General features: G+C 38.7%; 1 protein-coding gene across 1 annotated transcript in view; it reads right to left on the reverse strand.

Annotated features, from left to right (window-relative positions):
- Positions 1-15,527, reverse strand: part of map2k6 (mitogen-activated protein kinase kinase 6) — a 45,401-nt gene extending 29,874 nt beyond the window's left edge. The window contains exon 1 of the mRNA XM_057816960.1: positions 15,160-15,527. Within this exon, the coding sequence (XP_057672943.1) occupies positions 15,160-15,178 (19 nt within the window). The 5' untranslated portion in view covers positions 15,179-15,527. The remainder of the gene's footprint in view (positions 1-15,159) is intronic.
- Positions 15,528-18,274: the final 2,747 nt, after the last annotated feature.

Below are 18,274 nucleotides of genomic sequence, written 5' to 3' on the forward strand. Positions count from 1 at the left end.
TTTCCGTGAAGAAATGTGACTGGCGACGACCTACGTCATATGTTGTTATCGAGTCCAAGCGCGCATAGATATACAAAATGAGATTTAGTGCTAACAGCCCAATCAGTCCCAATCAATTTTTTAAATTATTTTTTATTTATTTATTTTTTTAAAAAACAATGTTCTTAACAGATAGTTCTGACATGTATTCCCAAAAAGAAATGGCTAAATATACCTATAAACTAAATTATTAATGCAATAAAAAAATCGTTAGCTCATACAAAAACTTGGCTTATGTTGGTCTTAACATGGAACAGCTGGATTCAGTCATGTGAAATGAGGCAGACTAGAGGGCAGTGTATCCACCCAAATCAATAAAACTAAAGGCTAACACTTTCAAAATAAACCATTACAATGCCACTTTAATTAAACGAATACTCGAATCAGCAAAATTTAATTTGATTTTTTTTTTTTCTAATCGAATACTCGAGTTAATCGATTAATCGTTGCAGCACTAATGGAATTAGTGCGATTATGCCGAATAGCGTACCGCACGAATGCTATTTTTAGACTGCAAAGCTGTGTGACGTCCCCATCGTAAACGGGAAGGGGTCAACATAGAAGCGCGCTCGAGTACAACCCATGCTAATACTGCTTGTTTTCTGACAGTAACCTTTCAAAGGAGAACATGCCGAGTAAACACTGCTGCTATGGAACTTGTAGAACCGACTCTAGGCATTACGGCATATGAAGGATGTTTTCTTCATACGTTTTCCGAAGGCTAAAACTCAGAGGGGGAAAAAATGTGAACAATGGATCAACTTGTGAGGACGTCCAAAAGACCAGTTCAACGGCAGCCAGGTGAAGCCATTCACCGTCATATAAGAGGAGTTCCAAAAAAAATCGATGATTACAGGCATTGCGATTCGACAAGTGACGATTCGATTACGATTCATAAAAGGCTAAAAAATGATGATTTTCCCCTCATAACTATGGCAGCCGCTCGTAGCGGCACGGAATTCAAATATATTTTATATACACACAACCCTGCAGAGTTCTCAGCCATTCTGATGATATCCATTGTACAACTACAGCAAGCACTCAAAAACTATTAAAAGTCTCTTTGTGTCAAATATGCATCGCAATGAAAAAACTGCTGCTTTTCATAACTAGCAAAGAAGTTTCCCTACAAACTCACAAACCAATCCATTATCAACAAAATCTGATTAGTCAGTCTCACTCTTTAACCATGGCCCTTAAATTCATATGCACAGAACATTTCCCTGCTACACGTTGTATTTGATCAAATTTTAATCTACCAAAGTTAAATATTTTTTATCTAATTAAAGAACGAATTAATAGTAGCATGTTACCACCCTCTAATGGTTGATCATTAAAAACAAATCCAATAAACATTAGTCACTTGTCGTTTGTGAATTTTATTCTACTAACACAATTTTCAAACAGATTTTGAATTTGAAACAGACCTTTAACAAACTAAAAATAAATAGCAACAAAACATAAGAAATCAAGCATTTAATTGTTTGAAACAAAACAATATGGAAAAATATATTTCACAGATAAATATTAAACAAAATAAATACTAAACATAAATTAACAAGAAATAATAATAAATGAATAAGAAATAATAATAAGGTCAAGTAAAGCATAAGGTCAGTAAGTTTCCCTGAGGATCTTGAAGTCTGCAGCAGGATAGTTTAAATCTCTAAATATTTAACAAACCATTCACTTAACACTTTTATTAAAGTCCCTATACCTGATTTTATTTTATTTTTTGTGGAACAAGATAAAATATGTATTTTGTATTTTTGAGTTTGGACAGGAAAATAATTCCCAATTTGCGTGAGCCTGACGGAAAAGTAGTACAAAAAGTGTGCACAAAAATATACCCCAAAAAATGACAAAGAAAATATAATACTGTATATTAATTCCAAGTATGGATACTTTTGCTTGGGGATCAATACCTAAAACTCAACGCGCTGGATCGAAATATCGATATTTTGGTATCGATCCGCCCATCCCTAGTTTTAAGGTATTTCAATTGAAAAATGTCCTGAGTGTGTTGCTAAGACCCATGTGCATCTATAAGAGGTGAGTACACGAACCGTCTTGTACTGTTTAGCCTTTATTGTTGTTGTTTTTGAGATGTTATAGTTAGCGCCGAGTGCTAAGCTAATTAGCTAATTTGCTAACGTGTATTTCATATGCAGAACGTGTAAAACCATGATAAAGTACAGCGGTAAAACTACAAACATGCGAAATAGTACAGAAATCTGAAAAGGTATATTGGTTAAAAGAAGTCTAATTTGGGCAGAAGTTAAATGGCTGAATTATCATTTACTGAAAGCTCATAAAAATCCACTAGATGGCAATATTTAGTCACAATATAAAAGGTCACATTTGTCCTTTAAGAATTACAAGTCTTTCTATCCGTGGATCCCTCTCACAGAGAGAATGTTAATAATGTAAATGCCATCTTGAGGATTTATTGTCATAATAAACAAATACAGTACTTATGTATGTGTATGTTGAATGTATATATTCGTCCGAGTTTTATTCATTTTTTTCTTAATGCATTGCCAAAATGTAGATGATTGGGAAAAATTATCGGGAATGATTGGAATTGAATCGGGAGCAAAAAAAAAGCAATCAGATCGGGAAATATGGGGATCGGCAGATACTCAAACTAAAACGATCGGATCGGGAGCAAAAAAACATGATCGGAACAACCCTACAATAAATGTTTGTAATCTGATTACTAGATTATTCGAACTAAAAAAATCGGTAGATTCATTGATTATTTAAATAATCGATACCCCTAAACCGGAGACTTTCCTAATCATTGCAGCGACACTTGCTTTGTTAGAAAATGACTCACAAACAACTAAGCCATTTCTGGGTTGTTTTTTTTTTTTCAATAGTAGCTGCTTGTGTTTGGAGACTTGACTTCTGGCACTCAAGCTCCTTTCTCTACCGAGCCGCGGGTGCTGCTAAGCCCCTCAGCGGACACATTTTGAGCTTCCCCTCATTTCAAGACCATCCAATACCGTTTGCCATGGTATCGGTTCCTTCTCGACCCACCGCTGGATGATGACATACGCTCTACGGCCGAGTAATTGCGCGGTTGAACTGGTTTCACACAATCACACCTTCATTTTCCAACAGTAGCAAAAACAAAAAGAGAAAACGCTACCAGGACACTTTGGAGTGGCCCTCGCAGGCAGTTAGTGAGTCACGCCACAGCAGTCAGGAGGAAGTGTGATTCAGTTAAGTAAAACCCCCACTGGCTGGATCAGATTGGAGTACGTGTGTGTGGGGCAAGTTTTACAAATATTTCAGAGATTTTGCAGCCAAACGCTAGGCAGATTGGAGCCGCGAGCCGAAAATAGGGCGACCGTGTTCTCGTCGAGTGTACTGTTAAAAATAGACTGCGCTTCCTCTGTGCGGGATGAAGTACGAGCACCAACTTCTTGCAGTGACCTGACAAATATGTCGGCCTTTGGTTGGAAAGGGAAAAAAAACTTGCATACCAACATTTTTTTTTTTGTCCTTTGAAATGCTGCAGCCAAAATTCTTGAGATATTCGACATGCATGTGTACAGTATTTGCACTTTAAGGCATGCACTCACATGCCTGCAAAACTCAGGGACACTTGCACTAGTTTTTTTTTTAGCATATTCTAAAAGAATATTGTCATTATTTCACCAACTATATGCAGACTTTGATGCATCGGCTAGTTGGGCAGTCACAGCAGCTCAAAAACGCAACAACTGTCGAGTACTTTTTGGGGGCTGGCTGCGATGTCACTGTGCACGTTCAGTGCATTGCTATGAGTTGCCAGTGGGTCGGCGCCATTAAGATAAAAATGGATTTTAATCCTCATTTGTTGAATTCATTGGCTGCAAAATTAGGACGGGAACCTCAGTACCTCACGATACGATTAGGGCTGCTATCGATTATTTTAGTAGTCAATTAATCTATCAACTAGTTAGTTTGAATCATCGAATAATTGGATTAGGAATATTTATTGTGTTGCAGAATAAAATTTAGGAGATGTAAAACAAAGGCGAATTAAATGCGATTACAAAATAAAATGCCCCGAATGTTTCTTCAGAATATACAGAGATGCACCTTCATTTAAAAATAAAGTAATATACCTAAGCTTAGCTTCAAATGGCAATTAAAAATTAATAAATGAGGATCTAAGTACAACAAAAGAACAATTGGCTAACTTGCACAACAAAAGTCCGGTAGCTTAAATGTTATAAAATGCTAACGCTGTTTTACAATGCTCTTAACAAATTGTTCAAACACATATTCCCACAAAAAAAAACTGCTAAATATACCTAAACCCAAATAACGAATAGGAGTGTGACAAAATATCGAAATGGTGATATATCTGATAAGGAACATAAAAAATTAAAATACCCGAGCTAAGCCTCAAATGGTAGAAAAAAATAAATAAATAAGGATCTATGTACAACAAAAAAACAATTAAAACTCCACTAGCTTAAATGCTAAAAAATGCTAACTTTTTTTTTTTATTAATATTTTTTTACAATACTCTGAACAAATGGTTCAGACACATATTCCCACAAAAAACTGCTAATTATACCTATAGACCAAAATACGAATGCATAAAAAAAAAAAAAAAAAACATTACGAGGGGGTTTAATATAAAATTTCTATAACTTGTACTAACATCTTTTAAGAACTACAAGTCTTTCTATCCATGGATCGCTTTAAGAGAATGTTAATAATGCTAATGCCATCTTGTTGATTTATTGTTATAATAAACAAATACAGTACTTGTGTACCGTATGTTGAATGTATATATCCGTCTTGTGTCTTTTCTTTCCATTCCAACAATAATTTATAGAAAAATATGGCATATTTTATAGATGGTTTGAATTGCTATTAACTACGATTAATTAATTTTTAAGCTGTAATCAACTCGATTAAAAATTTTAATCGTTTCACAGCTCAAAAAAAAAAAAAAATTAGTATCTAAGTACAACAAAAGAACAATCGGCTATCATGCGTAGCAAAAGTCCGCTAGCTTAAATCCTATAAGATGCAAACTTTTTTTTTTAACAGTGCTCCTAACAAAATGTTCAAACACATATTACCACAAAAAAAACAGCTAAATATGACTAAAAACTCAATTACGAATGCATTAAAAAAACATCTAAAACAAAAACTTACATTACATTACAATGCCATTTTAAACGAATACTCGAAGCAGCAAAATTTTATTCGAATTTTTTTTTCTAGTCGAATAAGTTAATCGATTAATTGTTGCAGCACTAATTAACAACGTACTTTACTTCTTCCAACATTAAAGCATTATTATGAATAGGAAAATGGGTCACATTCCTAGTATATATTCACTCTCCATATTTTTTTTGTTTTCCGTATGTCCCTAATAATCCCTGAACACAGGGGTCAATTGGCTTTGTTGCATTAGGCGAGCGAAAAACAACCTCCGTGGCGTGTGCGATAGCGACGTCACACCAGAGAGAATTTCTGGATTGCGCAGAGTTCAAAGTGTCAGTGGCCGTGTATGAGGAAGCTCAACGCACATCCACAGCAGATGACTCATGTGCTGATAATCTTCCACGCGGGTGGGTGGGGGAGAACCCAAAGTGTCCATACATGCCACCGCAATACCACACACATGCGAGCCGCACTAAAAATAAAAAGGAAAATACAGTGATGCCTCATCAGAGTAATCGGCGCCATTCCTCACAGTTCAAATAGATTGGACGTCTATCGACGTCAATGCTCGCCGTTGACTTTAGAGCGTATAAAATTATATTATAGAGTTAAAAGTAGAGATATCCCGATCCGATATTTGGATCGGATTGGACGCCGATATGGGCAAAAAAATGTGTATCGGTATCGGATCGCCCAACACTGAAAAATTCTGATCCACACTTCCCATCCAGTTTTTTTTTTTTTAAAGTCCGGTCTCGGTTTTTCAGCGCACCGATTTACATAATCCATTCCAGTTTTTGCTTCGGTTTCCTTAAAATCCGGTCCGCATTTACGGCACACCTTCAACACACTACATTTACATTACCGTCTCCCAATTTACCGAGAGACTTTAACGGTAAAAATGTCAGCTGTGTGGGATCATTTCACCTTAAAGGACGGCAAAGACGAAGAGGCAGAGTGCAACATATGCCACAATAAAGTCAGGCGTGGTGGTAAAGCTGTAAGAAGTTTTAATACAAGTTATACAACCAACCTAATCAAGCATTTAGCGAAATACCACCACAAACAATATAAGAAGTATGTTAAGAAAACTAAAGACAAAAAGAAAGGTCCTACGTAGCTAACACTGACAGAAACTTTTGCTATGCGTGACAAACTGGCACTTGACAGTCCCAAAGCCCAGGTAATAACAAGAGTCATTGCCGAAGAATTCATTCTGGATGACGAACCATTATCTCCCATGAGTAAAGACGCACCATCCAACACTTAGAACCACGGTACAACATGCCCAGCCGTCATTACATCCTTGAGCGATTCGGCCGTGGAAGATTCGAGAACGATTCACAAACATCCAAATTCTGATTATTGAAATATGTCAAGGAAAGCGGAACTAATACACAGCGCGGTCTTCGGGACGCTATGAGAAACGGACTGCATTGCGTCCCGAGAGTAAACATCATGCTTGTCATAGACCCGTAACTAATGCACGAAACATTAAAAGCATCTAATAGCTTGGGGGGTTTGTGGGATTTTCCACTGAGGTTGTGTGTTTTGCTTTAAGACAGTTAACAATATTATTTGCACGTTTTACTGACTGACTATGCCATTTCTGTTTGTTATTTATAACGTTTTGTGTTTGTCACTGAATAAACAGGTCAGTTTCTTGTTACCAACCGTTGTGTGTTATTCAAACTCACCTAATTCAGCTGGCTAGTTGTTATCAAGAGTACTAAAACCTTTTTCAACTAACTAACAACTTTGACAACTAAGTAAGGAGGCTAAATAAATTTAAACTTTAACTCATGCTCAGACAGGCCGGTATCGGTCAGTATCGGCCAGTATCGGATCGGAAGTGCAAAAACCTGGATCGGGACATCCCTAGTTAAAAGTGTCATAATCTGGGGTGATTTTATAGGCGACCTTGCATGAAACTCAATTTTTTTTTGTATTTTGTACATAAAATAAGATTGTGTGACCTGGTTGACATTTGTAATCTATACAATCACTTTTGTTAGTCATAACACTCCTTAAACGAGCAAATCGGCGACGGTGTGACATCACACTGCACCTTATCATGCAGGTCGTACCTGCTTTGTGCTTCTTAAACGCCCACTCATTAACGACCCACGAGGTCGAAATATTCACCTTAGCCACCGACACACCTACTTGCCCACATCCAATCAGAGAGAAAAGTTTAAATGTCAGATATAAATATTCAAATTTCATCCAGTCAGCCACATACAATGCTGGCCAAAAGTGTTGGCACCCCTGCAATTCTGTCAGATAATGCTCAATTTCTTGCAGAAAAATGCTTTGGTAGTAATATCTTAATATTAAATCATTATAATTTTACACAAAACTCCAAAACTGGGCCAGACAAAAGTATTGGCGCCCTTTGAAAAATCACGTAATGCTTCTCTAATTTGTGTAATTAACAGCACCTGTAACTTACCTGTAGCACATAACAGGTGGTGGCAATAACTAAATCACACTTGCAGCCAGTTAAAATGCGTGCGCAGTAGGGGTTTGCCATCTTAGGCACCCCAAGATTCGATTTGTTTACGATTCAGGGTGGTACGATTTGATTCTTGAACAATGATCACGATATTGACAATGATCAGGGTTATCACGATTATCTATGTCCATTGCTGTTGTCCATTATTTGTTTAAAATATCCTAATGATTCAATAGGAACGATGGAAACATGCCCATACAACAAAAAGCTGCCCTTAAGCTGCTGTTTTATTTAATTTTTTTTTTTACAAGAAAGTGCAAAAACAACCATTTTAAAGGAAGTACTTATTTCACTCAACAATACAATAAAATTTACACAGGTGGAATGAATTCCACATTTTTTGGAGACAAAGTGTCTTTAGAAATGAGCCTTCTTTAAACCAATTTACCATAATTTCCCGAATATAACGCACACTTTTTTTACTCAAAATCAACTTGTAAAATCATGGTGCGCATTATACACGGGTACAGGGATGGAGACAGAAATATACATATATTATACATATATAAAGACCGATTTAAAAAAAAAAAATTTATCGACGTGGCCATGTGTTGAAAAAAACGTATGCAGCGATCCGTTGCCGACCATTACGGTACATGACGTCACCCTTTTGTTTCGGTAAAACTTCACTCTGATTGGCTGAATGATTCCGTCTGTGTTAAATTCAGCTTTTTTCACTCTTCATAAAGCACAGAATTTAGTTTCTTGAACTCATTTGAGTCAACGTTTATTGCAACTCAGACCATAACAAACGTAACACCACACAGACTTCCCGTGTCCGTCAACTATATCTGTCCCTCGGAAACTCAAAGCCAAATAACAATAGTTCCTCTTGTTACAGTAGCAATGCGCTCGTTCCGATTTCCGACTTTAGTCCTCACTTTTGTTTTACTGTATTAATCCATGGAAGAAACATTTATTCATCATGATGAAACGATCAAGTTATACAGCAGCCTTTAAAAGAAAAGTCACATCTGTTTTGTTTTCTCCTGGATTTGGTAAGTTGGAGAATTTGTCAGATCATATTATTACCATGCATATTGTCAGTTTACGGTAATGTCTTGAACTACCAATGTGCTATGCTTGTGCTGTGTTTCACCAGTCAGTAAAATGACATTTCTGTATCTGTACACAAGCTCTGTTTTCTTGTATTCTTCTATTTATTGGTGCTACAATTAAGGTGCGCGTTATACACGGGTACAATAATTTCCCCTAGATTTTACAAGTAAATTTGCGGTGCGCGTTATACACGGGTGCGCCTTATATTCGGGAAATTACGGTACTTTGTTTTCACAGATTTCTGTACTATTTCGCATGTTTATAGTGTTACCACTGTACTTAATCATGGTTTTACACGTTCTGCATATAAAATACACGTTAGCGAATAAGCTAATTAGCTTACAGCTCGGCACTAACTATTAACACCTCAAAAACAAAAACAACAAAGGCTAAACCAGGGGTGGGCATTACGTCGATCGCGATCGACCAGTCGATCGCAACGCTAGTGTGGGTAGCTCGCAGCACCCAAAAAAAAAAAAAAAAAAAAATTTTTTTTTTTTAAATGTACATAGTTAATTATGTTATGTGAGCAAACATAATTTACCATCCATTTTTTATTTATATTTTTTTAAATGTACACAGTTATTTGTGTTTTGTGAGCAACATAACCTTATATGTTGCTCACAAAGCATAATTACTGTAACTGTACATTTAAATTATTTTCTTTTTTTTAGTTCACCCTCCTATCTTAACGTAGATCGCGGGAGGTTGTCTCATTTAAAAGTAGATCTTGGAGCAAAAAACTTTGAGCACCCCTGGGCTAAACAGTACAAGAGGGTTCGTGTACTCACCTCTTATAGACGCACATGGGTCTTAGCAACACACTCAGGACATTTTTCAATTGAAATGCCTTAAAACTACTGCTCGACATCTGAAAGACGAGGAGCAACAAACCATCTCTCTTCCTCTCTCGCTCTCAAAAATAACGTGCGCACAGATGCCTGTCTCATACACAAATTTATTTTCCAGTCTTTTGAAAAAGAGTAAATCTCTCACTCAGTTACAGGTGGCATGCATTATAACGTGCAACCGTCTGTTAAAGGTGTCCGGGCGGCAGACGTGTCTTGAATTTCGTTCCGCTACTAGCAGCTGTCATAAAGTTATGAGGGAAAATCATCGTTTTTGAGCCTTTATGAATCGTAATCGAATCGTCACGTGTCAAGTCACGATGCATGTAATAATCGATTTTTTGGAACTCCTCTCGTGCGCAGAAAAATTGCTGAGAGATTTCAACAAAAGATTGAGTGGATGGTGGATAAAGAACCTCGACTAACATCCAAACAAGTTCAAGCTGTCGTGCAGTCCGAGGGTACAACAGTGTCAACCCCTACTATCTGCTGGCGTTTGAATGAAAAGTTACGATACCCAGGAAGACCCCACTTATGACCCAGAGACATAAAAAAGCCAGGCTGGAGTTTGCCAAAAGTTACCTAAGAAAGCCAAAAATGTTTTGGAAGAATGTTCTCTGGTCAGATGAGACTAAAGTAAAGCTTTTTGGGAAAAGGCATTAACAAAGAGACGAGGCCTTCAAAGAAAAGAACACTGTCCCCACAGTCTAACATGGCGGAGGTTCCCTGATGTTTTGGGGTCGCTTTGCTACCTCTGGCACTGGACTGCTTGACTGTGTGCATGGCATTATGAAGTCTGAAGACTACCAACAAATTTTGCAGCATAATGTAGGGCCCAGAGTGAGAAAGCTGGGTCTCCCTCAGAGGTCATGGGTCTTGTCAAAACAAACTTCAAATATGACTAGAAAATGGTTTGAGAGAAAGCACTGGAGACTTCTAAAGAGGCCACCAATGAGTCCAGACCCCAATCCCATAGAACACCAGTGGAGAGATCTGAAAATGGCAGTTTGGAGAAGGCACCCTTCAAATCTCAGAGACCTGGAGCAGTTGGCCAAAGAAGAATGGTCTAAAATTCCAGCAGAGCATTGTAAGAAACTCATTAATGGATACCGGAAGCGGTTGTTCGCAGTTATTTTGTCTAAAGGTTGTGCTATCAAGTATTAAGCTGAGGGTGCCAATACTTTTGTCCTGCCCATTTTTTGGAGTTTTGTGTAAAATGATAATGATTTAATTTTTTTTGTCATTCTCTTTTGTGTTTTTTCATTGCAAGCAAAATAAATGAAGATATGCAATCATTTTCTGGGAGAAATTGAACATTAACTGACGGAACTGCAAGGGTGCCAATACTTTTGGCCGGCAGTGTATTAACCCTTAAAAGTTGTGGGATGCGCCCGCGCGTCCTGCGCGCATTTAGTTTTTGAAGCCTCGTCACGTTGTAATTACTAGAGGCGTGCGAAATTTCTGATTCTTAGATTATTCACGATTCGGCCGTGGAAGATTCGAGAACGATTCACAAACTTTCAAATTCCAATTATTGAATTATACCAGGTAAAGCGGAAGTAAAACACAGTCAGCGCGGTCTTTGGGACGCAGTAAGGAACGGACCGAGAGTAAATATCATGTTCAACTCATGCCGCTAGATAAAAAAAACAATCATACCTGAATGCGGCCGACAGCCGCTACAAACAACGCCCAGTTGGTAGTTGCTACAAACAAACGGCTACAGTGGATATCATATATATGTAGAACTAGATGCAAAATGACGGACTTGCCGGCGTTAGTAAACAGCCGCCATCTTAAACCAGTAGACTTCTCTAGAAGGCTCTGTTGTAGCGAATCTAATTAACTTTTTATCTAAAATACTCCTAAATCTCGACCACTCCTTGATGTCTGCGATTTCTGCATCGCGACCCTTGTTATATTCTTCTTCTGAAGAAGGTACACAAGAAAGCCCGCAAACAGTTTGCTGAAGACATGTCAACAAAGCACATGGATTACTGGAACCATGTCCTATGGTCTGATGAGACGGGCGGGCTTTCTTGTGTACCTTCTTCAGAAGAGGCTTCCTCCTGTGGTGACAGCTATGCACACCAATTTAATGTAGAGTGCGGTGTATGGTCTGAGCACTAACAGGCTGACCCCCCCCCCACCACCACCACCACCACACACACACACCTCTTCAATCTCTGCAGCAATGCTGACAGCACTCCTGTAACGAGTCACATGACATTTTGGAGGGAAAATAACAAGCAGTACTCAATTTGGACATTTAGGGATGTACGTAGTTTCTAAAGGGTGTATTCACTTTTGTTGCCAGGGGTTTAGAAATTAATGGCTATATTTTGAGTTATTTTGAGGGGAAAATAAATGAACTTGATTAAATAAGCTGCACTCAGACTACTTGTCATTGCGTCAAAGTGTCATTTTGTCAGTGTTGTCCCATGAAAAGATATACTTAAATATCTGCAGAAATGCGAGGGGTGTACTCACTTTTGTGATACGCTGTAGATAGATATTCAGCCTGATGGGTTTCTCGTTGTTATTACTATTATGTATCAAAACAACACTAAGTAACTTCTCAAAATTTAAAAATATTGCCATAAGATTTGTGATGTCGACTGACAACTAGTTGAATGACACCGCTTTTATATCTTAAGGGAGTCTGTATCCCTTTCACCAGCACAAATTAACTTTGAGGACCTGCCACACGCAAAAAAAAAAACGACAAATGTGCTGACTGCTTTACGTCATACGTCACTTCCCACTTTCCCCATTCATTATTAAGACTGAAGTCGATGCAAACGCTTTTGCGCAAATTCTGCAAAGATGGCAGAGCAACAAAAGAGACAAAAAGTTTTGTCCGAGGAGGGAAAAAAACCCCGGCTTTCACTCGCTGGCGTAAGGCCAACATTCCCTGGTCAACCGAACTCGCCAGCGCTGACAAGTTCGGGTGGGGTGGGGTAGCCATACGGTTGCTAACTGTAATATGCTATTGTTTAGCCACAACTGGATTCATTATGTTATTACTATTCATCCTTCGCACAGCCGTTGGAAGCAGAAATGTTTTTGAAACCATTTGTAGGCGACCGGGAGATTGATTTTGGACTGATTGATTGATTGATTTTAAGACACTTTGCCAGGCATGAAAATGGGTCAGGGATTAAAAAGGTGAGAAGGGTGTGGCGGAAATATGTTCCGGTACAATGTAAAACTAGGGCTGTCCCAAACGACAAATTTCCTCCTGATTAGTCAGCAGACTATTTTTACGATTAGTCAACAAATCTAATAATTTTTTTTTTGTCCTTTTTTTTTTTTTTTTTTTTTTAAACTAATTTAGCAATGAAATTTTTGATGACGCTTATTAATTCACAAAAACATTTTGGAACACTTAAATTCTTTCTTAAAGTACAAATAAACACGTTAATAACAATAAATCACAAATAAACATGAGGTCAAATGCTGATAGTATTAATTTGTGCAAACAAATGGAATGCAAACAGATTCAGAACACTGACTTAGCCTTTCCAACATGATTCAAAACAATTCTTTAAAAAAATATCGAGCATTAATATTATAGTAAACTACTATATATAATAATATTAAGAGTATTCTAATAATTGTTTATTGCCAATCAGATTTTTCATAAAGCGTGTCATTTTAAAGCTATTCTTAGTGTACAATCTGAATTCTGAAGTATGCAACTCCAAAAATCAATATTTATATGACGAACATGACGTGCTTTTATTTTGAAATGTTCACCAGAAGTACGTTCGCTAAACTGCTAACCATAAGCTTTACCCTCTGCAAAAAAGCTCTTTTTGTCATTGCATGTGGTGTCAGTAATCATATATATATTTTTTTTTCGTTTGCAAATGCTGTTAACCAGCGATTTTTCATTTTTGAAGTGTCACCTTTTAACCGCAAGTTTAAGTTTTGGAGAAGACTGCCAATGTTTTATAGCAGGCTAAAGTAGCTTGTCTTTTTTCCCCATTAGCCTCAATGTAGCAATGCTAACGTTTACAAGTGTTTAATATAGATGTGTGTCCTTATTTTGTATGTCTGATTTTGAATTTTCCTTAGGCTGCATTGGCTTTCATTTGGGCTCAAATTGATAACCCAAAACACCAAAGAAAGGTTCATAACTCTCCTCGTCACCATTAGAAGAATGTTCGTTACGTCAGATTCGTCGCTGCAAATAGAAACAAAATTGTCCGCCATCATCGCCGCCATTCAGTACTAAGCACTGAGCCGGTTGTTTCCCTATAGTGACGTCACGCACACAATATGCTATATTTCCGGCATCTCGGGGGCGGGTCCTTTTAGGTTGACAATCGACCTAATTTCTATCATTTTCTTGGTGTTGCGATGTGTGTAATTACACGAAGTGGCATGATATGAATTCAAATGGCATGTGTTGATGGATAAATGATGGAATATTAGCATTTCCCCAGCTGTTGTCATACCCTTTACGGCAAAACTTTTGTTCACCCGTGTCGCTAATATCGACCAAAGCTGAAAAATTTGTGTTTCTTTAAAGGGTTCATTTCGACTTACGCGGTGATTCAGGTCGCCAGCGTAGGAACGGAACTCGTTGGTAACTTGGAGACTACCTGTAATTGTTATATCGCCATATTGTGAGATTATAGTTTTTGTTAAGTTTGTATCTCAAATCGTATCGTGAGGTACCCATAGATTCCCACCTCTAGTTACAACAAGTGACTGAGGGTCGACTATAATGATGAGCATCATCTGAGAAGCCGTGCAGCAGCTATCTGCTTGCATCCAGCGGACTGTCAACAAAAGAGCTGCAGCACAAGTCAAAACATGCCTTGGTAGGCCAAAGGGAGGCACAGTGTGTGTACTTCCCCACCATGGTAACGCTAGAATGATTGTGTAACAGCACAAGCGGTGAACTTGAAATGTAAATTGACGACATCATCGTTGTGTGCGTGTGTATGTGTGACGCAGAGGAAGCACCATTACTTGATTTTTCCAATCATTTTTTCCCCCAACGGTAAACGCACCACCGTGCAAAATATATTTTAAATAACGTGGAAGAATATTAATAGTAAAATAGCAGCTATCAATCACAACCAACGAGTCGTACGTCACGACGACCAAAATACAAACACCTGTAGTCCACCGTGTATCGTTTTTTCTAACTAATTAATCAAATCTAGTGGTTTAATTCACGCTTAAACTTGCATTTTATCTAATTTGGAACGGCGTTACGTTCCAATGTGAAGACAATAGAGACGCCAGTGCGGCAGCTAGCATGCTAGCTGCAAATGTTATGTCAAGCTTGCGAACGCGCACACACTCTTTGCAGAACACAAAGTCAACGAGGCATGCTGACTCGCTTCTTTTTGCTTTGTTTGCACCGTGCAAAGCTTTTTCCAACCTGGCGTGCTTTCGTTTCTTAAAAAGGTGGCTAGCTGGCAAAAAGGACTTCCGCACACACAAGATATATACATGCATTCCTAAGGGGGAAAAGTAGCGCGAATGTAAAAACACACATACCTCCTTTGGAAAGAGACATTTCCCCTTTGCTTTGATGAGGGGGAAGGGAAGCACAAAGACTTTTTGCCTTTTTCTACTCCCTCCCTCCCCGCATTGAACCCGTACGCCCGCTCAGGATCGCAGGCTGCTCGTGCAGGAAAAAAAAAAACGAGCAGCAGCGATGAAAGCAAAAAAAAAAAAAAAAAAAAAAATCCAATAAAATGGCTCGTCTGTGCGCGCTCCGAACGCCTCCGGCTGCTGAGGCGAGCGTTCGCCAGGCAATCGGTAAGCAGATGCACGGTTCGGATGGAAGGTTGCGCGAGCAGAACACTTCGAGTAAGTTTGCTTACACGCAAAAAAAAGCCTGCACTTTTTTAGGGTGGCCAAAGTCTGACAGCTGAGGGGGCCAGCAGCGTGATGACGTATTTCCGGCTACGCTACTAAGCACCATGGGAGTTGTATTTTTTGGGGGGGTCTTGCGGAGGCCACTCCATGAGTTATGTGCATTATTAATCCCTGATGTCCAACCATTATTATCCCTTTATTGCCAAGTGTATCACATTTGATACACATAAATTTCATGATTTTGAGACTAATTCAGAATTTTGACATTTCTTTTTGAAAAAAAAAAAAAAAAAAAAAATGATGGATGCAAGTCAACACATGCATCTGCAGTCAGACACGCATACGCATAACACGCACTGCGCGTAGGGCACTAACTGCCTGAAGGGGCACCAAAAAAAAATCGAGTTTGTAAAAAATCCTAAAAAATAGTAATTTTAATAATAACAACAATATAGACCCTACTCACATGACGTCACAACCACGCCCCCACGCCATATTGTCCGTCAACTCGTCGTGTTGATGCATTACCGCTACATAAATTCCTCCAATTATGGCGTGTTTTTCTGCTCGTTAACATTAATAATCAAAATGGTGACGGCGTGTGTGGCGGTCGGTTGCAATAACAGAGAGGATAGACGGAGAGACTTGAAGTTCTACCATATTCCGAGAGACCCGGAGAGGAGAGCGAGATGGACTGCTGCAATTCGACGAGAAAACTGGGCTCCAAGCGATTAACACAGATTATGTAGTAGTCATTTTATATCTGGTAAGATGCATTTAATATATATTTAGAGCAGAGGTTGCGCTAGACTTTTTCGTTGTCTGTCATTTTGACTGACAGGGTCATAAAAATCCGGTCATAATCTATTTTTACCCGTCACTTAAATTTTTAAAATGATGATAATGACATTGTGGTGACCCTTTGTTTGGCATAATTCACCTTCCGTACTTGTGTGTTCATTTGGCCAAGCGCGTTACCGGCTACGACACAGTCACGTGACAGAGACACTTAAGAGCGGCGCGCGTTCCCGGCTTCAATAGAGAGTTCACAGAGAGCAGCAGAGCTAAAGCGGCTAGACACAGCAATTCGAGCTAACAAGACTCTTAACGTTGCATACCGCTTCAACATATTCAATAGTATTTATTTTTCATTCATTTTAAATTAATATTCTGTCCGAACAAGCTGAACAGAGAATCCACACCGTGCCATCACACATCAAGCAGATGAATATGTAACTTTTTCTCCGCAGTGACAAAAACACCTGACTGTGGCCCCAGTAGGTAGGTAGCCTACCATATGTAGCATATGGAACAATGAAATTAACAGTTCACCTGCTGTGGCCTGAACGTAGTCTCACACCTTCCTCCTGGTGCGCATGGACTTGAATTGCGTGCCCGCTTGTGCAGTCCCTGTTTTTTCACCTCTTTTATCAACACCATCGTCTTTTTGGGGCTTTTTGAAGAAACTTCGGACACTCAGTTGCCTTGACATCTTTTCAGAGTAAGGCCAACGACGTCATGCATCAAGAGAGACAATAGCTAATTAATATGCTCACTCGCCACCCTGTGGTCTGGGGTGTGAATTGCAACCTGTCAAAATGACGGATGGACTTCAGTTTTTTCCGTCACCGTTTTAAAAAATCGGTCAACGACGGAAAATATTCGGTTAACGCGACCCCTGATTTAGAGGGTTTTGGGCTGACAACCACAATTAAGATCATTGCTAGGCTAATCACCGACAACATACCGTTTCAAATTCAAGATGCTTATTTCTTCCACCATCTTTATTTTTTGAATAATATTTAGCTGGTAACAAGTGAAAGAAGCTGGCCTCGTCTACGGATCATCGGTTAAACAGGGGTGTCCAAACTTTTTGCAAAGGGGGCCAGATTTGGTGTGGTAAAATGTGGGGGGCTACCTGGGCTGATTTACGTAGAACAATATAGTTAAAGAAATTTTAGCAAGCCCTTCTGTGTGTCACATTTGCTTTATTTTTTTTTTTTTAATTCATAATTTCAACAATCTCGCCTTTGTGGCGTTCTCTTTCGACCCTCGGGCTCTTGCGAAATACTGCTGCTATGAAATTAAATTAGCTTCAAGTTGCTGTAATTTCTCGTTGCGTATCTTCCGCGACTGTCTCTTTGCAAATGAGGCAGACACAGTTGTGTATTTTATTGGAGAAATAGTCCAATATGCACCTATCCTTGACGCGTCGCAGTCAACTTTTTTTTTTTTTTATTGATTGTCGCCATTTTAGAAAATTGGAAGTAAAGGGTCACACGGAGTAATGTTGCTTAAAGTGCTGCTCTTAAAGTTTTTCAAAGTTTCTTGAGAATAGGCTGAGTTTCTGTGGACAAGATAGTTGTAGATATCAGGGTAACAGATGTCAGGCAGAGACGGCGAAGACAGCGGGTCGAAAAACATCGATTTAGGCATCAAATATGGATCTGGCGAATGGATAAACTGAAGTTTTTCCACATAACGCCTTTTATGCAACGCATCCAATGAGTTTACAGCGTAAGATAACACCGGGGCTTCCATGAATTGCTCTATAAATTGCACGACTAATTGAAACCATTGAGAATAGGGCTAAACAATGACGGACAATATGGCGACACGTCATTTTGTGACGTTGGTGAGTAGGTAGGTAAACAGTATTTAAAATAAAACTTTGTAAAGCCTGATAAATGCAAGTAATACAAATATAAGTAACATAGACTCATTATTTACACAAAAAAAGAATCTCCTATGCGGCCCTTTCGTCAGTCTACCTTTGGTGCCCCACCCCCCC

Source organism: Corythoichthys intestinalis, chromosome 16 (genome assembly GCF_030265065.1).
Source record: "Corythoichthys intestinalis isolate RoL2023-P3 chromosome 16, ASM3026506v1, whole genome shotgun sequence".
NCBI lineage: Eukaryota > Metazoa > Chordata > Actinopteri > Syngnathiformes > Syngnathidae > Corythoichthys > Corythoichthys intestinalis.